Genomic DNA, 24,179 nt, shown 5'->3' with positions numbered 1-24,179 from the left:
GAAAATGATCTACTGATACATTCAACGATTTGTTGGATCTCAAAAGTATTAGGGTCAGTGAAAAGCAGCCAATCTCAAAAGGATATATATTGTACAATTCCACTAATATTCTCAAAGTGACAAAATTACAGTGACAAACAGTAGATCGGTGGCTACCAGGGATTATATTGGATGGATAGTCTGAATATAAAGGGGGTAACACAAGGGAATAAAGAGGTTTCTTTGAGGTAATAAAAGAGTTCTGTACCCTGACTATGGTGGTAGTTACATGAATCCATATGTGGAACCAAATTCACATAACTATATGCCAAAACAACAACAAGAACAATAAAAACAGTGCACATAAAAACTGATAAAATCTGTGTACAGTCTGTAGTTTAGTTAATAATATTGTACCAAAGTCAATTTCCTGCTTTCAATAATGTACTACAGTTACATATTTTTATCATCGGGAAAGCTGAGTGAAGGGTACACAGGACCTCTGTGTATTACTGTTGAAACTTTTTGAGTCTAAAGTTATTTCAAAATGAAAAGTTAAAAAAGTAAGTTAACTGTTAAAAGTAAAAATAATATCAATGTAACAATAACTGTGAAGTGTATAAGATATGTAGAAGTAAAATGTATGACCACAATAGCATAAGCTCATAAAAGGAGAAATGAAAGTATGGTGCCATAATATCTGTGAAGTGGTATATCACTTCAATGTAGACTGTGATAAGGTAAAGATGTATGCTATAAATCCTAAAGCAAACATAAAAATAGCATAAAGATGAGTTATAGATAACAAGATAACTAAAAAGATAAAAGAATGATAAAAAATACTTAACCCAAAATAAAACAGAGAGGAACAAGTAAATAAAATAAAGATGAAACAAACAGAGATAGTAGATTTTTAAACCACCATTTTTTATGTAATTGTCAATAATTACATAAAACATAAATGGCCTAAACATCCCAATGGAAAAACACAGATTGATAGACTGGATTAAAAAAACAACACCCAACTATACACTTCCTAAAAGAAATCTAATTTACATAAAGAGAAAAACAATTAAAAGCAAAAGGATGAAAAAATATTCCACGCAGATTCCAATCAAAAGAAAACTGGAGGAGTATAAGAACATGCATAAAGTAGATTTTTAGGACAAATAACATCAATAGAATTAGAAGGTCATTTCATAGTGAACAAGAGGTCAGCTCATCAAGAGAGTATGTCAAAGCTTAATGTTTTACACCTAATTAACAAAGACTCAAAATACATGAAGTAATCTCTGATATTACTTCAAGGAGAAGTAAGACAAATACAGAATTACAGCTCTTGATTTTAATACATTATCAGTCACTTTTAAAAGTAGACAGAAAATAAGCAAGAATATAGAAAACTTAACACCACCAACCAACCTGATCTAATTAATTCCTAAAAATTAATACCCAAACATCTAATAACACCCAAAAATAGCAAATGAATAATTCTTTCAAGTGCATATAAAATATTGAACAAAGGTTACATTCAGTGCCATAATACAAGTCCCAATAAATTTAAAGGGATTCAAGTCACATAAAGTTGTCTAACAACAATGGACCTTAATTAAAAACCAGTATTGGCACAATATCTGTAATATCAAACAAAATTGAAAACAAAATTACAAACTACTAATTAATTCAAGGGTGAAGACTAAAATGAAAAGGGAAATTAGGAAATACTTTAAATGAAAATGAAAACACAACATACCAAAATGTGAGGAATGAAGTTATTCCAAATGAAGCATTTGGAATAAAATTTAGATCCTAAATTGTATATCAGAAAAAAAGGAAAGTTTTAATTCAGTGACCTCACTTTCTGCTTCAAACTGATAAACCTAATATAAAATGCATAAGATCTATAATTTGAAAACTACAAACAATTGCTGAGTAATTGATAAGATCTAAATCAAGATTTATAAATTCAACACTACTGACATTCTGGATCAGATAATTTTTGGGGTGGAAGGAAGCCCTGCACCTTATAGAATACTTAGCAACATCCCTGCCTTCTTCCCATTGGATGCCTGTTAGGAGCTGCTGGCCGTGACAATCAAAAATGTCTTCAGATATTGCCAAGTGACCCCAGATGAGCAAAATCTCCCCTGGGTAGGAAACACTGACCTAAATATATGGATGTATTATATTTATGAGTCAGAAGGCTTAATATGGTTAAGATGTCAATTCTGTAGATCCAATGCATTCTCAATTAAGATCCCTGCAGACTTGTTTGGAAAAACTGAGAAACTGATTCTACACCTCATAAAAATATTTGAAATAATAGAATAACTAAAGCAAATTCAAAAATAACAAAGTTGAAGAAGTTATACTACATGATTTCACCTGATTTCATGATTTATTATAAGCCTAAGTAATCAAGACAGATTATGGCTGGCACAGAGCTAAACAAATAGATTGATGGGGCAGTATAGGGTCCCAATATAGACCAATACATACGTGGTTAATTGATTTTCAACAAAGTGCAAGAAAAATTCAGCAAGGAATTCAATAAATGGTGCTAGAATGACTAAATATTCATATAAAAAATGAACTTCAACCCATACCTTAAAGTATGTACAAAAATTAACTCAATGTATCACAGACCCTAAATGTAAAATCTAAAACTATAGCGCTCATGCATGAAAGCGTAAGTCTGTAACAAGTTAGGCAAAAATGCATTAGAAGTGATCTCAAAGCATGATTAATAAGAGAAAAAAATAAGTTCCTCAAAGTTAAGAAATTATCTGCTTCTCCCACAAACTTGGAGAAAGTATTTGCAAATTGTGTATCTGTTAAGGATATGAAGAGTTCTTCAAAACTCAGTAAGGAAATAAGCAAACCAAAAAAAACAAATGTGAAAGATTTAAACAAATATGTCACTATAGAAGATATATAGATGGCAAATAATATCATTAGACATTAGGGAAATGCTAATTTAAAATATGAGATATGGTCACACACCCACTAAAATGTCTAAAATGAAAAATCTGACCATACCAAGTAATGACAAGATGTGGAGAAACTGGAACTCACATACCGATGATGGGAATGTAAAATAGTAAAAACTCTGGAACACTGTTGGGCAGTTTCTTAAAAAGCTAAACATATGCCTACCATATAACCCAACTATTCTACTCCTATATATTATTCAAATAAAACATGTCCATACAAAGATTTAAATGTTCATAGCACCTTTATTGGTTATAGTCCAAAACTGGAAGCAACCCACATGTCCACCAGCTGGTGAATGCATAAACAAATTGGGGTGTATCCATAAAATGGAACACCACTCAGCAGGAAAAAAAGAATAAATTATTAAAACTTACAACAACATGGAGGAATCGCAAAACAATTACGCTGAATAAAAGAAAGCAGACTGAAAAAAGAAGTACATACTGTATGGTTAAATGTATGGATAATGTAAACCAATCTATAATGACAGAAATCTAATCAGTGGTTTTCTGGGGACTGAGTGAAGAGGTAGGAAAGAGGGAGAAAGGAATTATGATAGGTACTAAAAAATTTGGGCAGGTTGAGGATTTATCATCTTGATTATGGTGACAGTTTCATGGGTATGTACACATTTTAAAATTTACCCAGTTGTATACTTTCTATATGCACATTTTATAAATTAATTGTATCGCAATAAAGCTGTTAAAATTAAAACATACCCACAAAAAGATTTAGACATGAATGTATATAGCTGCTTTATTCACATCAGCCCACAACTTGAAATCACCAGATATTCATCAAAAAGTAAAAGTGGTATATTGATACAATGGAATACTACTCAGCAATGGAAGGAATGAAATGCTGATATACGGCACACGATGAGACATCTCAAAAATGTTATACTATGCAAATAAAGTTATGAGCCACAATACACACTGCACAGTTCCATTCACATGAAATTCTAAAACATGTAAAGCTGATCTATGACGAAAGAAAGCAGCCCAGTGGCTGCCTGGGGCCTTGACAGTAGGTAGGGTTGGGAGAAGAAAACAGGTAGTTCGGAGCCTGACTGCAAAGAAGCTTGAAAGTGCTTTAATGAATACTGAAAACTGTATACTCACCATAAGTACATTTAATTGTTTGTAAATTATCCATAAACAAATTTAAAAAAAAAACTGATTTGGGATTCATAAAACAGCGGCCTGAATTCTATCCTAGCTTAGCTTACTACCTCTGTTTTCCTTAGCAACTCACTTATACTTTCAGCATGTATTGCTTCATGTATAAACAGTGACAATACCAAGTGCGCTTGATGAAGTATGAGATTGCACGCTGAAGTAGATTAACTGAAAATAAGCAAATATTAATATTGTTAAATTGAAATGTCCTTTTACAACATAGTTTTTACATGCTACTTTCTACTTCTGGTTTTTTATTTTGTTTCTTGTTTTTTTTTGTTTCTGTTATTGTTTTTTCTTTTTTTTTGTGAGACAAGGTCTCACTCTGTCTCTGTCACCCAGGCTGGACAGGCTGCAGTGCACTGGCACAATCTTAGCTTATCTCACTGCAGCCTCAAACTCCTCAGCTAAAGTTATTCTCCCACCTCAGCCTCCTAAGTAGCTGGGACTACAGGCATGTCCCACCATGCCCAGCTAATTTACTTTTTTCTTTTTGGTAGAGAGAAGGGTCCCACTATATTTTCCAGGCTGGTCTTGAACTCCTGGCCTCAAGTGATCCTCCCACATTGGCCTTCCAAAGTGCTGGGATTACAGGCATGAGCCACTATGCCATGCCTACTTCTGCTCTGTTCTTATTCTAAGTTGTTCCTTTTCTGAACAAAAAAGTTAAGATATAATGACTTTAAAATATTTATTATTGAAGCAAACATTTAAAATAAAGGCAGAAAAATATGAAGCAAGAAAGAAAATGGGTCCACAAACAAAAAACAGTATAACTAAACACTGATATTTTTGTTTTTCAAATTATAAAATTTAATATATGGCTTAGCTAGAAAACGTATACTTTTAATGGGGTTTCTTCACCACTTACACTTACATTACTTAGTCTTCACATTCCAAAAAGATCACAAAATTATATAGTGTTCAGTATCAAAATGGCACATGTACACAAATACTTTTATCACCAAAATAAAGAATACTATGATTTCCTTTTCAGGCATTCAAACAACACATCTGCAACCCACATTCCCACAGACCTGAAAGTCATTACTATTTTTGACAAAATCTTTGGCAGAATACACAATAAATGCTACAATTCTGATATTTCATCTGGAAATAGCCCTTTGAATTCAGAGTCCCTCAAACCACAGGGACACATGGCAATAATATAGGATTTTGGACTGCTGTTTTTAAAAAGAACTCTGGATATTTATTTTGGCAAACTGGTTTTACCTCATTTTCATATATTTGAGAAATGTCAATTAAATAATGGTGGGAAGGCTGTCTGAAACTTAGAATGGATTTTCCACTAAAAAATAAATGAAACTTCTAAAATACAGTAAGATACAGAGTAGGATACTTTATCCTTTAAAGTATACTTACTTTATGTTGTAACATTTCTTAAATTGAAATATGACTGAAACCCTTATTTGTAATGAAATACTAAACAAATATCCTTGCAACAAAAACAGCAAAGCCTTCTGAATGATATTTCAATCTTCCCTGAATGTTAAATGCATAGATTGCTAGTTGACCGTTGATATCCGTCTTCCAGTTTTTACACAGTAATGAAAACTTCTGTGCACAAGACACAGCTGAAGATCACATTTCACAGATTCCCTTGCAGCTAGATGAAGCCACGTGACTACATTCTGGCCAATGGGACGTGAGCAAAAGGAATGTATCAAATTTGGGAGTGACTGTCTTAAAGAAAAAGCACATATTATTTCCTGTCTATTTAACTGGGTACTGCTGCCTCAAAGGTGAACATAATAGTAAAACTAGACAAGTCATCTTGGACTATGAAATAAAAACTACCTGTTAAAAATTACAAAGTAGACTGTTGGGCACACTGACTCATGCCTGTAATCCAGTGCTTTGGGAGACTGAGGTAGGAGGTTCTTGTAAGCCTAAGTGTCAGAGGTTACAGTGAGCTATGATCACATCACTGTACTCCAGACTAGGCAAAAAAGTGTGACCCTGTCTCAATTAAAGAAAAAAAAAAAAAGCCAAGGGAACATGATCAAAGAAGCCTGTGTCTCCAATATCATAAAGCCATTATATTAACCCAGGATTGCCTATTTGGATTTTTATATCACTGAAAAATAAACCTCTATGCTATTTAAGTAGTAGGGGAAATGAGGGTAAAGAAATAGAAGTAGACTTTGCATTAATTCTACTAGAGACTTGTAGCAAATTCTAGTGTTTTAGATATTCACTATATACATGTGTGTGTGTGTGTGTGGAGATGTATATACATACACACATATATATGTATTAAATCATGTTTAATTTTTCTTCAAACCTCATAGCTTCCTTCACTGGGGAACAACAAAAATACATGAACACAGGGAGGGGCACAATGCATACTGGGGCTGGTCAGGGGGTCCGGGCAATGGGAGAGCACCAGGAAAAATAGTTAATGCATGCTGGGCTTACTACCTAAGTGATGGCTTGATAAGTGCAGCAAACCACCATGGCACACATCTACCTATGTAACAAACCTACACATCCTGCACATGTATCCCAGAACTTAAAATAAAATTAATTGTTTTAAAAAGACATATCCTTATAGCCAAAATGTTTATATATACATACATATACATACATACATACATATACACACACACACACACACACACACACATATATATATGTAGCTCTACAATATGTTAGCTAAGCTGGAATTAATCTAAGAAATCACTTAAAAATTGTACAGATGAAAAAACAGAATCATGAGGAAATTAGGGTTAAATGACTAGCCCAAGGTTATTCTTATCAAAAATAATTGTTTTTCTTTGACTCATAAATGAATATTTTTCTAAAGAGACAGAGTGAGATATGAAAGCAAAAAAGGAAGATGAATACATTATTCATTAAGATGCATTGTTAGCATGACAAAGTCTGTATGGCAAAATCAGGATAAATTGTTAAAGGTAGAGGGAAAACAGTGGCCCAAAGCACACAAATGATCTCTTGTGTGAGTGACAGTCCTTGTGCTGAAGAGATGAGGAGTTCCAAATGCTGGCACTATAGTATGCTTTCAACCAGAACAATCTACTGTTAAATGAAGAGCACTAAGGCAGGAAGGGTCACATGGGTTCGCACTCTATGGAGAAAAGAAATTAGTGTGTAGCTGTTCGCCCAACATTTATTCAAATGAGAATGAAGCTAAAATAAAAGGATCTATGTTATCTATAAAGAAAAGCCAATTAAAGCCTAAGGGAAGCTTTGAGAGGATAAGCTCAAAAGCAATCTCATGAAAATTGCTGACCCACTGCTCCCAAAACATGAGTATAAATATTGACAAACAAGCTAAAAATTTTAAATATTTCACTACATTAGAAATTGGTAATTCTGGCGGCTGGGCACAGTGACTCATGCCTATAATCCCAGCACTTTGGGAGGCCAAGGCAGGCGGATCACTTGAGGTCAGGAGTTCGAGACCAGCCTGGCCCATATGGCACAACCCCATCTCTACTAAAAATACAAAAATCAGCTGGGCATGGTGACGTGCACCTGTAATCCCAGCTACTCAGGAGACTGAGGCAGGAGAATCACTTGAACCTGGGAGGCAGAGGTTGCAGTGAGCTGAGATTGCACCATTGCACTCCAGCCTGGGTGACAGAGTGAGGCTCCATCTCAAAAAAAAAAAAAAGAGAGAGAGAGAAAGAAATTTGTAATTCTTTCACTCAGACAAAACATAAGACAGTATTTTCAAAATATCAGGTATTTTTGAATACTAAAATAGTGGTTACTTCCTTTTAAGAAAAAAAAGAAAATTTGTTATAAATGTAAATTTCAAACAATTCTTATATAAGTTAGATATTCAAAATGTTCAAATTGCACAGTGAACACACAATTAGATACACAAAATTTCTTGAACTGATGGCAATAAATGCCTAAAACCCTGACTCCCAGAGGTATGCATCTGGGAGCAAGTCTTTGTCACGGAGGAGCAACCTTACATTAAGAAACAACAGAATTCACAACTTTTTTAGTTGAATTTATGTTCATTCTTTTCCTTTCTTCTAAGTTTAGGAGGTCATTTTTGGCAACAATCAGATGTTTGTATCATCAAGAAAAGGATTACAAACTCCTTCTCAATTTTTAGGTCATCCAAGCAAAATTAGCTTTAAAAAAGTATTCTGTCTGCCATGTTTCCCATTGTCTGCAGATTTTTTTTGCCAGCAGATGAATTTACAAAACACTGTCACTCTGAAATCAGTTTGCAGAAGCACATCCTGAATACTGGAAGACTCCCATGACACGTTGGCCAAATGAACTTGTGATCTCTCAGCTGCATCCATCCACTGAAAGTTCTACCTCATCTAAATATCCAAAATATCTCTCAAGCCAAGCCATGAATAAACTCCTCCTTGTCAAGCCATTCTGAGAATATTCTTTTCTTTCTCATAAACAAATAAATAAATGAATAAATAAAGAGACAGATATTTAGACTGCAATGTAGTGCTTTAAGACATTCTCTGGGGAACCAGCACACTTTTTGCATTGCTGGTAATCTTTCAGGCTGCTTCCATTACTTGTGAACACTTGTTGAAAAGGTAGTACCTGTAGTTCAAGATGCTGGCTCTGATAAAGTTGTTTACTTTCACGGTGGTAAGCAAAAATCTTTCAGGATTATTATGAGTCTTTGATGTTGATATATGCCAAACCAACTGTAGAAGACATGAATCAAGAGGACTTAAAGCTCTTTCTTCATAGAAAGAGTAAAACCTGATGTATTGCCAGTCATGGCAAGTACTCCATCCAGGCTGATATGGTTTGGCTGTGTCCCCACCCAAATCTCATCTTGGTTTTTTGTTTGTTTGTTTGTTTGTTTGTTTTTTGAGACAGAGTTTCACACTTGTTGCCCAGGCTGAAGTGCAATGGCGTGATCTTGGCTCACCGCAACCTCTGCCTTCCGGGTTCAAGCCATTCTCCTGCCTCAGCCTCCCAAGTAGCTGGAATTACAGGTATGCACCACCATGCACAGCTAATTTTGTATTCTTAGTAGAGATGGGGTTTCTCCATGTTGGTCAGGCTGGTCTGGAACTCCCAACCTCAGGTGATCCGCCCATCTCAGCCTCCCAAAGTGCTGGGATTACAGGCATGAGCCACCGCACCCGGCCTAAATCTCATCTTGAATTGTAGCTCCCATAATTCCCACATGTTGTAAGACAAACATGGTGGGAGGTAATCGAATCATGGGGGGTGGGTCTTTCCTGTGCTGTTCTCATGAAAGTGAATAAGTCTCATGAGATCTAAAGGTTTTATAAAGGGGAGCACCCCTGCACATGCTCTCTTGCCTGCCACCATGTAAGACGTTAACTTTGTTCCTCCTTCTCTTTCTGCCATGATTATGAGGCCTCCCCAGCCATGTGGAACTGTGAATCATTTAAACCTCTTTCCTTTATAAACTACCCAGCCTCGGGTATGTCTTTATTAGCAGTGTAAGAACAGACTAATACAGTAAATTGGTACCGGAAGACTGGAGTGCTGCTATAAAGGTACCCGAAAATGTGAAAGAAACTTCGGAACTGGGTAACAGGCAGAGACTGGAACAGTTTGGAGGGCTCAAAAGAAGACAGGAAAATGTGGGAAAGTTTGGAACTTCCTAGAGACTTGAGGGCTCAGAAGACAGGAAGATGTGAAAAAGTTTGGAATTTCCTAGAGAATTGTTGAATGGCTTGGAACAAAATGCTAATACAGACAACAAAGTCCAGGCTTAGGTGGTCTCAGATGGACATGAGGAACTTGTTGGGAACTAAAGGTTACTCTTGCTATGCAAAGAGACTGGGGGCATTTTGCTCCTTCCCCAGAGATCTGTGGAACTTTCAACTTGAGAGAAATGACTTAGGGTATCTAGCAGAAGAAATTTCTAAGCAGCAAAGCATTCAACAGGAAGCAGACCATAAAAGTTTGGAAAATTTTCAGCCTGACAATGCAATAGAAAAGAAAAACCCATATTCGGGGGAAAAATTCAAGCCTGCTGCAGAAATTTGCATAAGTAATAAGAAGCCAAATGTTAATCACCAAGACAATGGGGAAAATGTCTCCGAGGCATGTCAGAGATGTTCACAGGAGCCCCTCCCATTATAGGCTCCAGAGGCCTAGGCGGTAAAAACAGTTTCCTGGGCCAGGTCCAGGCCCCCATTGCAGCATGCAGCCTAGGGACTTGGTTCCCTGCATCCCAGTCACTCCAGCAGTCGCTAAAACAGGCAAAGGTACAGATCGGGCCTTGCTTCAGAGGGTACAAGTCCCAAGTCTTGGCAGCTCCCATGTGGTGTTGAGCCTGCGAGTGCACAGAAGCCAAGAATTGAGGTTTGGGAACCTCTGCCTAGATTTCAGATGATGTATAGAAATGTCTGCGCTGGGTGCGGTGGCTCACGCCTGTAATCCCAGCACTTTGGGAGGCTGAGGCCGGCGGATCACAAGGTCAGGAGATTGAGACCATCTTGGCTAACATGGTGAAACCCCGTCTCTACTAAAAATACAAAAAATTCACTGGGCATGGTGGCGGACGCCTATAGTCCCAGCTACTTGGGAGGCTGAGGCAGGAGAATGGCATGAACCTGGGAGGTGGAGCTTGCAATGAGTGGAGATGGAGATCACGCCATTGCACTCCAACCTGGGTGACACAGCGAGACTCCGTCTCAAAAAAAAAAAAAAAAGAAAAGAAAGAAATGTTTGGATGTCCAGGCAGAAGTTTGCTGCAGGGGCAGGGCCCTCATGAAGAACCTCTGCTAGGGCAGTATAGAAGGGAAATGTGGGGTTGGAGCCCCTATATAGAGTCCCCACTGGGGCACTGCCTAGTGAAGCTATAAGATTAGGGCCACTTTCCTGCAGACCCCAGAATGGTAGATCCACCGACAGCTTGCACTGTGCCCCTGGGAAAGCCACAGACACTCAATGCCAGCCCATGAAAGCAGCCAGGAAGGGAGCTGTACCCTGCAAAGCCACAGGGGTGGAGCTGCTCAAGGTTGTGGGAGTCCGCCTCTTGCATTAGCATCACCTGGATGTGAGATATGGAGTCAAAGGAGATCATTTTGGAACTTTAAGGTTTCATGACTGCCCTACTGGATTTCGAACTTGCATGGCGCCTGTAGCCTCTTTGTTTTGGCCAATTTCTCCCATTTGAAATGGGTATATTTACCCAATGCCTGTACCCTCATTGTATCTGGGAAGTAACTAACTTGTTTATGATTTTACAAGCTCATAGGTAGAAGGAACTTGCCTTGTCTCAGATGAGACTTTGGACTGTGGACTTCTGAGTTAATGCTGAAATGAGTTAAGACTCTGGGGGACTGTTGGGAAGGAATGATTGGTTTTGAAATGTGAGGACATGAGATTTGGGAGGGGCTGGGCGGAATGATATGGTTTGGCTGTGTCTCCACCCAAATCTCATCTTCAGTTGTAGTTCTCATAATTCCCAAGTGTTATTAGAGGGACCCAGTGGGAGGTAACTGAATCCTGAATGAGGGGTCTTTCCTGTGTTGTTCTCATGATAGTGAATAAGTCTCATGAGATCTAATGATTTTATAAAGGGGAGTTCCCCTGCACATGTTCTCTTGCCTGCCACCATGTAAGATGTGACTTTGCTCGTCTTTTGCTTTCCACCATGATTGTGAGGCCTCCCCAGCCATATAGAACTGTGAGTCAATTAAATCTTTTTCCTTTATAAATTACCCAGCCTTGGGTATGTCTTTATTAGCAGTGTGAGAACAGATTAATATACATGCCAACTGTACCAAGCCCCGTCTTTTAGCATGTCAAAAATTTCAAAAGCCTTTCAGCCTTCTAAAATGTACCTCACTAATTTGGAATTTATTATGTATCAATATGTGTGAAACAGATAAAAACTAGAAAATCGCTGCACGAAATAATGCTAGTTGTTACATGCAAATGTTTAGTGAATGGGAAATGGCATTAATCCCAATTTGGCAATGATCTGCTTCAAAATATTAGAAGAGTCTGCACTTCTGTAACATATATCATCCGATTGAGCTTGGGCCACAGGAAAGAACACTTACAATAAATAACAAAATAGTAGTAGCTAGTTCCAACCTTCTTACTGAACCTATTTTAAATTACCATTTTAAGAAATTCAGCATATTGAAACTTATATAAATTGGCAGCTAATTAGAAAAAGTATGTTTATTTTAAATATAAATTACTAAGGCTAGTTTCTCTGCATTATTCCCTACACGATAATATAAATTTATAATGATTCCATTTGTTTCTACAAATGTTTCTCTAATTAATGAAATCTCTTTAATTATTCCGAATTTAAAAGGTTGTTTTAAAAGAATTTCCTAAACTCAGTTGAGCACTAAAACAAATTCTCAATAGATTTCTGTTAACTTAATGTAGCAAACATTTCCTTCCCTCTCCTTCAGAAATGATAGATCTCATATATGACTGAAAACCACTGGTTAAAAAAACAAATTCAGTATCTATTAAACTTAGGTAAAATATACAAATAATTAGTGCCAGACTTTAATAAATAAACCACCTGCCTTGATCTGAATTGGTGCAGGAACTGAGCAGAATAAGTAGCAGATACTCTTGTTTGCAAAGCTTAGGCTTCAAGTTATTTCTATTTTAATATTTTTAAATCTGACAATATAAAGTATCCTTAATCCTTACTATGCATTTTTAAATTTCAAATATACTCTAGAAAGTAGAAAATAAGTCATAATTATTCTATATTCAAAGATATATTATTTCTTAAAATCAATATTTCACAAAACTTTTTTCAATAAGACCTGTCACGATGGCCTAAAACTTCTGATCTCACCTTTTTCAAGATTATTCTTTTGTATAATTAACTCTGTAATACTTTAAAATTTTTCAAGCATTAAAAACTAAATACATTTTCCAATAATTATTTTTCATGATTCATTAATATATTTAATGACTTTAGCTTTGAAGTGTTCTTCTAATTCGGAAACCAAGTACTTTTCAAGCTTTTGCTTCTGAGGTGTTCTGGGAATAATATAGTAGTTACTTAAATTTAAATACAATTCCTCAATAAATGCTCTGACATTTTACTATGTAACATTTTGGAAAGTTTTACTTACTGAGACATCTTTCAGGTTTTTCTCAAAGAAGAAATAACAAGACTCTTTAGAAAAATTAAACGTGTATACATCAGCTGGTCCTGCTCCTGACAACAATGCTTTTCTCAGTTCACCAACATATTTCCCTTTTTCCATTGCCATGTCATCAGCTTCTTGGGAAATCTCTGATTCAGAAACTATGGGAAATATTAACAAAAGTTTTAAAATGAAAAGTAAATGACTACACATGAGAAAATATTAGTTTATCTGTTAGTACTAATTTATCACATGTAACAGAAATTCAAACAACAAGTAAAATCAATCCCTATACTACACATTTTTAAATCAAATTATTCCTTTTTACTGAACTAGCAATTTTTGAGAAATGCATTAATTTAGACTCACATCTCGTGAAATACATTAAACCCTTGACATCCTTTCTCTGTCCTCAGATGAAACACATTGTAAATTATTACAGAAACTTCCACTTTGTGTAACTGCTCTTAGGTCAAAGCCAGATAATTTCCTACAATGAATAATAAGTTCAGTATTTTATAACATCTTTCTTCCTTGCATCAAAGATTCAATAGCCTATACTGTGTTTCTCACTCATATGGGCAGAGTAAAACAAAAGCAAAAGTGGAGCTCACTATTCTCATATCATGTGCCAACAACAGAAAATATGGATGAAAGGAGATGATAAGGAAAGAATGGGAAGGAAACTAAAATGTACGAGCATCTCCTCTGCAACACATACTATACTAGAGACCGCTTCCAATTCTCTTATCTAGGTATTTTTAAAGCTGATGTTTTACTATCATTGAGATTTTTGTTTCAATAATTATATTTTCAATTCTAGATATTATCTTTGTTCCTTTGTCATTATATCCTGTTCTTATCCTACCCTTCTTTTAAATATTTAAATAAACGTATTTTAAGATCTCTTTCATTTCTGTATTTATGTGTGGCTCCTGGGGTATAAATTATGTTTCTTCTATCTGTGGAAAAATTCTTGTTTTACTTGTTTTCCTTTCATGCTTTGTAACATTTGAGTACAGCTCACCTCTAGCCAAAGTGGCAAGTGCTCTGGGAAGAAGTGGTCTTAAATGAAGGTTGCTGGTTTCCCTTTCTGGGGGTCATTACAAGTTTTATCAGTTTGGGACTAGTTTTGAAAGTTAATTTCTCACCTCGATTTTTACATTTGAGGCAAAGTGTTCCATTTTAAACCTCCCACCCACACATAACACAGGTTTAGGGTTCTGATTTTTCTTGAGACTTTTATTCACTCATAGTCCTTAGGGACTGTTCTGTTTTTATGCTGCATCCTCCGGACAGAGAGTAGTAGTTTTTTTAAAAGATTATTTTATTAACAGCATATATTTTCCAGGTTCCTTTCTTTATGCTGAGAGCTCAACTCCAATTCCCTAAGAGGTCTGAAGCCTCAACATTCTACCTCACTCAAACATTATACTCACTGTCATCTAGAAGTATATCTAGTTCAGATATTCCATGAATCTACAAGTAAGCTTTAATTCCCATCAATTACTTTGGTTTTGAAATACCTCTTCAAAAATGGTGTCTGAGGTTTTCCCTTTTTTACACTCAAAAGTGGCAATGGGTCTGCATACTTGTTTGTTTTTAAAATTACAAGATTCAATCTCATATTTGTTGGAATGTGTGTGTGGTTGGATGGTTTCCTGTGTTAATTTAGGCTATCACAGTAATGATAAAAGTCCCATATGGTTGTATAATTTCATACTTATGCATTACACTTATCTATTTTAATTCCTTATAAAACTGAAAAACAGATATTATTTTCATTTTGCAAAAGAGAAAACTGAGGCTCACAGAGATCAAGTAATGGTCTAGGGTGATGTAGTAGGTAACTGGTGAAGCTGGGATTAATACTCATATCTCTCTGCATGTTTTATTTTAAGGTGAAGCAGAGACATGAAACATTGGATAAATTATTTCCATCCATAATTTTGAAAAACAACATTAGTATAAAATATTACAGAATATAAGGAAATCATGATTAAATAATCCCTAAAATGGAACACACATTTTCATACCTTTGGTATCTATGCTATCAAGTATCTGGAAGACCCATGACAGTTAATGAAAAAGGGAGTCTTGCAAGGTACCAATATTTTTATATGAGCAATTTTTGATAACAAGTTTTGATAATAAAATATGATTCTCATACGTCACACAACCTTTGGAAGGAGGTAAGAATAAAAATAGCTTATATTCATATATTAACAGCTTCTAAAACACTTTCACATTTTCTCTATTGGAAGTGGACACATTTAATATGATCATCACTATCAAACCTATTGATCTTTCAAATGCCCTAGTAGCTCTTCTAAAAAAAAAAAAGAAGAAGATAAATGCTTCCTATTTAAGGAATAATTTCATATTTTGTGTTTGCATTATGTTAAAAAGTAACTACCTAACTTTAACTCACCAATACCTAGGAAGAACAGTTATTTCACAGAGAAATAGGAAATAAATTTGTAGATGCCATCTTTAATGCAGCCATAGAAAAACTTGAAGAAAACACAAAAGAAAACAGAGAACATCTGTTGAAAAAGCATCTAGTTAAAAGTATTCTAAATTTCATTAAAATGAAAAGATACCTGTCTGAAAATATGTAATCATTCATTCATTCCAAAAATGCTAGCCTGTGGAGCTCAAATTCAAGTGCTAATACCTTAGACAACATTTTAGATATCTGTCAGTTATCATCCTAGATATCCTCTTATTTTCCTCTCCTAATAAATACTGTGCTGATTATTACGGAATATTTAATTTTTGAAGGAGAAAAAAACATATGAAAGGAAATTAATTATGTAAAACAGGTATTTGTTCAAAAATGTACTTGAAAAATTCCTATAAAAGTAAACATGGAAATCTGACTGCCTACATAGGGCTTCAATCCTAAAAAAACCAACTTGGTCACCAGTTTTGAATTCTGTGCCAAGAACATCTGGAAAAAGTATAGCTGTAAGCACGCGATGCTCTAAAACTTCAGTGACCAAGAATAAAGGCAATGGAAATAATAAAATTCAGCAAGAATGCAACTGAACCACATAATAAGGCATAAAACACGGGCAGGCCAACATGACCAAAAAACAAGGAACTGGTAGGAGTCAGACTGAGACTCACTTTAACACTGAAAAGCATCACTTTTGCAGTGTTTATAGGTAGATGAAGATGTAAGTGAGGAAAGAAGATTTTTTTCCTTCAGATACCTATAAATAACTAGCCAAAAGCCTGCACACATCCTAAGCTTGTACTGGAGCTCAGAAGACATACAGTCTTATCATACCATTAGGATTCTAGTTGGTATTGCATCATAAACCCATTTCACTGCTTGATTTATTAAAATCCTCTTTCCACTGAGTTCTGTCACTATTTCCATATAGGCCAAAAAATATTTACACTCAAGATAATTATAAGTGGGTCTAATTAGTGGATAATAAAACAATTAGTAAAGTTTAATTTACTCTTTAATAAACTTCAAACTACTCCAGAGATGGGTGATATAAGTTTCCTACTGCCAATAGGAATTCTTATGAAAGTCAGAGTCATCGATCATTAACCCACTTTGTGACTTAACCCTGTGATATAACACCCTGTAATACTGATGTGATGACAGACCACATGATAATTAGATAATTGGACCTCAAAAACATTCATTAGATAAAACATTGCTAATGGAAATCAGTGAGTTTAGTGTGGGGGAGATTAAAAGAAAACTTACATCCTTTTAATTGCACTCAAATAAAAAGAGAAAAAAAATTGTCCAAATTGAAGGTTGCAGTAATCAAAATGTTGAACAAAAAAAAAACAGGATGAGGTATAGGAAGGAAATCCATTTCCATGTTTCAATTATTTAATTGTTTCAATGTCCTTAGTGATGTTATTGTCTACATGTAAAGTACCAGATCACATTTACGGAATAAGCCTTAACTAAACATGGGCACAGTGTTATATTATTTGATTTCCTATTTTGTCCCTGATATGTAAACAAGAAAACAGAAATGAAGGCATAAAACACATGAGAGATTTAAACACTATTAGATATTTTCGAAAATAAAATGACCGCATAGTGAACTATAAAATTTTCTGTTTTAAAGCTTGTTTGGTACAGGAAGCCAAAATGGTAACAATCCACCAGAGAATACATAAGTTTGATATCACATTTTTGTCACACTAAATTCCACTAGCTAAAAAATAAATGGTAGAATATACTGTAGTTATGACAAATGTCAACAATAAGTAAATATAAAACTGGAGTTTTCATTCAAAAACATGCTAACTCTAAAATGAACAATTTATTTTCTTTTTTCGCAGACCAGTTTTATATATTTGAGACATCCTTTTATTCTTTCAATCAAAAAAGTATTCATTGAGAATGTATTTCGTAGGTACTGGTCTAGATAATTGCAAAGAGTGTTGACAAACCAAATGTGTCTCTTACCCTCAGTATAGATCAGTACCACCTAGTGAAATGATAATTCATGTTAATATTATTAAGAATGATGCCAGCACAATTGTATGATATAAACGAAATGTTCCATAAATGTAAGGTTAACTTACATTTCTGGTTAAATTAAGAGATAAGAGTTAATGGAGTGTTCTTTTTCCCCCCAATACTTAATGATTAAAAAATTTCAAATAACATATTATCACTGATTTTTATCTTGGTGAATGAGGCTTATGGACTAGATTAGAATTCAGCCTCTTCCTTTGATAATTAAGGCTCCTGAAACACCTTAAGGTCATCTGTCTGACAACAACTTAGTGTACGGAATACGCCATTTGCCAATTAGAAATACCTAAAGTTATAAATACAGTATTCCTTACATACAAGCAACCACTTCCCCTAGGACTTGCTTCCAAGCTGTGTTGTTAGAACTGCTCTTCTTACCCAGATGACCAGCATTAATATATTGCCCTTGTCTTTAGCCTTATACACTCTTCACCCTAAAACAAGAAATATTGTCTTCTGGATATAATCTCTCTGGCATACATAAAACTAAGCTGACAAATCTTCTACTCTTGAACTGCAACAACCAACCTGATTTCTGCTTTCTCTTACAGAGAAATGTGTAGCTTAAATAGATATCATAATAAGTACTGCAAATATTACCCCTGAAAATTCTTTATTTTACAGGAATCCCTACATCAACATTACCTGTTCTGTGTCAAAAAAGACAATTTTTTTGAAACTCTGTAAGTATAAATTCAATTTGACTGTGTTGTATAACATAATTCATAATGCTCAAGAAAGAAACAAAATTTTACAATGTATTGTAATTTTAAAGACAATATAATAATCATGGTAACAAATTCTAGAGAAATATTTCTAAAGTTAATAGAAGATATAAATAGTATGTAAATTAACATGTAAAAATTATCTTACAGAAAACATTATTCACAACATAACTCTAGAAAAGACTTTGGCATAATTATAAAAATAGTTCTTTAAATCTTTCAATAAGATACTTTAGAAGAGTATTAAAACTTCGTATATAAGGAAAATATAAGGCTAAATATTTTTACTTTATATCCACCATGTTCCATACATGATTTGAGGGTCATTAGCATTTTTAAAATATTATCACCAAAGAGTTAAAAAAATCTATTTCCTAAAATCACAGCCAAGATCCTAAATGTGGGTGTGAACCTTGCATTACAAATTTTTAGACTCTGGTCCTGTTTTGTTACAAATGTAATACATGTTCACTGGGGAAAATAAATAAATAAATAACCCACCACTATGCCATTGCCCCAAGGCAACACATACCCATTTACCTAACCAATCTCCTTCCTCTGCCCCAGACTTCTTCCCTGGGGTCCTGAGAAAAGATGTATTTAGAAAGTACTATTTATATTTTCTATAAAGAGGTCATTTTAAAACTCTGAACAAATCCAAGTTACTAAGATTCAAATGGTAACCGGAATTTTCTAGGACACATGTTTGTTTTTCTATTACTATTAAATATAGAAAGTGGCATTAAGTATTACAAACCTGTGTATAAATTTGACAGCAATAGCAAGTAAAATTAATATCAGTTTTACCCAATATTTATTGGAAAAGTATCCCTGAGGACTGAAGAATAGCACACTTAAATTTTACTTTTAAAACCTTTGTTTTTAGTATTACCTGTCCCAGTCCATGCTGAATGACCATCAGTAAGTGTAATAACAAAACCAGATTCCAGTGTTTTCTCCCAAGATACTTGTAGAAAATGAGTTATATTGGGTTCAGAAGCAAGATGGATTCTGCTTATTTTTCTCTCCATTTCTTAATACCTGTAATGGGAGAATACAATTAATATTTTTAAAAGAAACTGTAACTCAAATAATGTTTTCTCTACTGGCCTCTCAGCTACACAAACACCAAGGAAATAAGAAAATAAGCAAAACAAACTGTATAATAGGTTCAACCATTAGATTCAACCAGTAAATTCAGTAAATAATACATTCAGTAAATTCATAGTTTTCTTCAATATTAATTCACAATTTTTACAGATGAGAAAAGCAGAGGCCCATAAATGGAAAATGATTTGTCCAAGTAATGAAGATAAAAATTATCATCTCAGCTGGGCGCGGCGTCTCACACCGGTAATCCCAGCACTTTGGGAGGCCAAGACGGGCAGATTGCCTGAGGTCAGGAGTTCAAGACCAGTCTGGCCAACATGGTGAAACCCCGTCTCTACTAAAAAAAACAAAAAATTATCATCTCGACAATATGCTGAGTAAATTTTACCACTTCTTTTCCCCCAGATTCAATAGGCTCTTTTTCTACCACAAAAGAAATGGTTGCAAGAACTTGTGAGAATGACCTGGAACTGATCTCACTACTGAAATATTACAGTAATTAGAAAGGATAAAATTGACCAAGTATCTTAGTCTCTGTCTGGAGACACTGTCTGGAATGAAAAAGTTGAGTAAGCATAATTCAATGGGGGAAAAAAAAAATCTCACAACCCAACAGCTGACAGTATCCAGTCATGCCTTGTCTAAGACAGAGATGACCAGGCTCAGTGACTGAAACACCCTATCCACTGAGACAGGGGCACTCTGTAATAGAGATGAGTTGCATCAGATTATCACAGCCTGAGGCCAATAAATGTTTCTGCATTCTTTAAGTTTTGTATTTAAGTATTATATATAGACAGAAAAGTACATACATCAAAAGTACAAAAGTACAACTCAATGAATTTTACAATTGAACAAATCCATGTAAGTAGTACCTAGATCAAGAAGCAGAACATTACTACCCAAAATTCATTCTCACACTCCCTCCTCTCTAGCCACTGGCCTCTCCAAATAACCACTATCTTATCTTCTAACAGAGATGAGGGCTTTGAATATTTCTCTACTTTATGTAAATATAATCATACAGCATGTTCTATTTTGTGTCTGGCTTCTTTTGCTCAACATTATGTTTGAAAGATTCATCCACACTATGTGTTACAGTGATAGATGATTTTCAGGGCAGTATAGTAGTCTATTATATGAGTACAAGACAGGTTATTTATCCGTTCTACTAGTGGTAGGCATCTGGGTACTTTCTAGATTTTGACTATTACAAATACTGCTGGCAGAAACACTAGCAAATACATACGCATTTCTGTTGAGTATATACCTAAGAGTAAAATTGTTGGATCAGAGGATATGGATATATTCAGTTTTGGTACTACACAGCAAATATTTTTCTAAAAGGGTTGTACCAGTTTACAATTGATGTATGAGAATTCTGATTACTGCACATTCTTGCAAACATTTTCCATGGTTTTCATGTTAGCCAATTTTTTACTTCATACAATAAAGATGAAAATAAAATTAGGGGTACACAATGTAATACTGGAAGTTAGAGTTAGAAGGGAGTCAGATCTAAGATCATCATCATCCATTTGTTAAGTACTTTGCAACTGCACAAGAACTTCATTACTTGAACAAACAGACATCCACATAATATAAAAATTCTAAAAACCTAATCTTGCCCTTCCCAAAACAATGATTATCTGAACATTTCCCTCTGTCTTTATCCACAAACATGCATGCTTAAATAAATCTTATAAACAGCTTTTTTCATGGTGGCACAGAGTTTTACACCTAGCATTCTTAGTGACTAAATAATAACCCATTAAGTACTATAATTAATGGAAATATGTTGACATATATATATATCAGCTCTATCTTTACTGGAACCCTATGAATATAGCAACTAACAGGATCCTCATTGTATGAATAAAAAACAGAGGTAAAGTTTAATACCCAAGATCACACACTAAGTGGTGGTGCAAGGACTCAAATCCACCACCTGCTCTTCTTACCACAGCACTTTGCTTGTCAGTAGGAATGTGGAAGTCTAGTAGATCTGAAGTTAAGAAAAACCAGACTTCTAAAGTTACCAGATAAAGAAACAGGGTTGGACCATGAAAGAGGTATGCTTAGGGAGCTTCTGCCATGTGACAGCATTGCCAGATAAGGAGCTGTTGTTTTAAGACTACTCTAAAACAAAACTAAGACTTTTATTTCCAGTCTCCCATCAAATGGTAGTTAACCAAGCTTATATTCTGCAATCATATGAGATGTGTGGGAAACAAAATAGCCAGTTCTGATTCTGGAACAAGTTACAAGAAAAAGGTTTCCAACTCTGATCTCCTATGCCCTATTGCTGACTTCTGGATATGTCTGCTGAGGATTTGAAAAGTCTATGCCTGTCCCAAAGAAGGCTTTCCACAAATACTTGTCCTTGGATTTATTTAAAATTATTTCAGATCTGTCACCCATGAATTCTACCCATTTTTCCTAGTAATACCAGTAGGGTCCATACAGATTAAGTATAAATCCTCTTACACACGACAGGCCTCTTCTTAAGACTATATGCTTGCCGTCAAAATAGTTCTTATAAGATGATTTCTGATACCCTCACTAGTTTGATTAATCTCCACAAAATTCTCTACAGTTAATCTCTGCCACTCAAAGCATAGTTCACTGAGTCCCAACTGGTAGTCTAGTTGTATTATAAACAATTAAAAAATAGACAAAGACTATTACTTCATCCTAAATACTGTACTTCTATAATTTCAAGGAAATATCACATTCAGTTTTAATTATTGTTTTTAGTGATAGAGTGATAGGGGTTGTGTTGAGGGTATTTTGTTATGTTTTTGGCAGCTACATCACTCCAAAAATTCCTATTTGAGTTTAATATCAACTAAACCTTGTTTAGTTGTTTTTCTATGTATGTTATTACTAAGTCACTTTTACTCTATCCTTTGTTTGTAATTTTTGTTGATGTTGTCTGATGTGTTTGCTGAGGTTCAATTTTATGTTTTATATTGGCTTGTTAAGGTTACATTGAATAGTGATTCTGTTCCTGTGACCCAACATGTTTATTATCTCTTTGACCTTGTCATCTAGAAATCTGATAAACTTCTTCTTTTAAGTATTCAAGTCATGCACATAAAATGTTGAGCAGGACAAGCTCAGGCATAGACCTGTATAGTCTGCCATTAGAAACACCCTCAAGTAGACATCAATCATCAACACTACGTGGGAACACCACTTATATTTCCAAGTCACAAGAATGTAAGGAGAATCCTTGGCAAAATCTATCCACTCTACCAGTCTATCAACACTATTTAAAAGAACAACAACAACAAAAAAAGAAATTAAAACTGTTAATTAGTGATCCTACTCTTATTTGTAACAATGATAGGTTCTTTTTCTTTTAATCCAAAAGCAATTCTTCTGGTAAATCACTCTAGAATCTTGCCCAGATTGACTTCAAATTTATCAGACTGTAAAATGACACATATTACTTAGTTCAAGCAAATACCTATATTTGTTCTAATACTGTAACACCTGATACTGTAAAATCGATTTTGTGAGCTTCATTAAAAGATGCTTATACCGTAGAAGCTAATAAACAAAACTAGAGAGATAACATAAAAATTATAAATATGCAAAGAGAAAACATTATAAAAAGTCAGAATCAGGAACAAAGCACAAACTTCCAACATGAAAACATTACAACTATTATTTAATCACATAGCATGAATCTCTCACTAGATGATCCTTTAAAAAAACATTATAAAGTAATCCTTATAGCCCCATCAATTAGGCATGTAAAATTTTTAAATATATTTAAGTTTGTAGGTTTGATATGATAATCACCGAAAAAATAATTTTTAAATATTCCATTTAGTCAAAATTTTCTCCTACAATAAGGTCCTTTGCCTAGATGTGCTTAATTCTGAAATGCTTTATCCATTTGTGAATATTTTCTTTTAGATCAATTAGTCAATACATTTAATGTGCAGTAAATTACTCACATGCTCTGTAATCCTTAAATTTGAAAATTACTGGAAAATCTGTGTTACTGTTTTTCTATGCCAATCATTGAAAAAGACATATAGTTCAAGGCTTACATAATTCTAATTGGCTGAAAACCCACAATTTTGGGGGTGGGGTGCATGGGAGGGTATAGGAACTACTTGTGGCATAGCATTTTTTGCCTCTATAGTATTTCCATACAAACATACACAGATGCACACATACTTATGCAGATTATTTTGTCTTAAACTTACCTTAAGAACCATGGCTATTGTTACCATTAATATAATTTTGTGAAAGGAAAATACAGCACTTATAATTACTGTGAAATAGCAATTGGTTTCATTGCTTTTTTTAAAAGCCATATTTGAACCAAGTGACAAATTTCTAATTACAGAGAAAATTTTGTTTAAAATTCAATATTCCAGATGCCTTTCAGTAACTCCTTCTACTTTCACAATAATATAAAGGGCTTTAATCTCAATGATGTTAAAAAGACATCTGGGGATCAGTTTTAAGAACATCTTTGAATTATTCATGTTTCAAATATTTTCCAATTTTCTAATTCTAGGTATTCATGATAAAAATTATATGATTTTATTTT

The 24,179-nt window shown here is 34.5% G+C and overlaps 1 protein-coding gene across 4 annotated transcripts in view; it reads right to left on the bottom strand.

The window, feature by feature from the left end:
• XRCC4 (X-ray repair cross complementing 4) overlaps nucleotides 1-24,179 on the bottom strand; it is a 273,210-nt gene that overhangs the window by 226,340 nt on the left and 22,691 nt on the right. For 3 of the 4 annotated variants that reach the window (XM_019026117.4, XM_055385901.2, XM_055385900.2), the window contains exons 2-3: nucleotides 19,389-19,537; nucleotides 13,235-13,410 (exon numbers count right to left, since the gene is read on the bottom strand). In XM_019026117.4, coding sequence (XP_018881662.1) covers nucleotides 13,235-13,410; nucleotides 19,389-19,527 — 315 coding nt within the window. In that variant the 5' untranslated portion in view covers nucleotides 19,528-19,537. 4 annotated transcript variants of the gene reach the window in all.

The sequence above is a fragment of the Gorilla gorilla genome, chromosome 4 (genome assembly GCF_029281585.2).
Source record: "Gorilla gorilla gorilla isolate KB3781 chromosome 4, NHGRI_mGorGor1-v2.1_pri, whole genome shotgun sequence".
Lineage (NCBI taxonomy): Eukaryota > Metazoa > Chordata > Mammalia > Primates > Hominidae > Gorilla > Gorilla gorilla.
The sequence above is the reverse complement of the archived record's forward strand: the minus strand, read 5'-3'. Positions and strand labels throughout refer to the sequence as shown.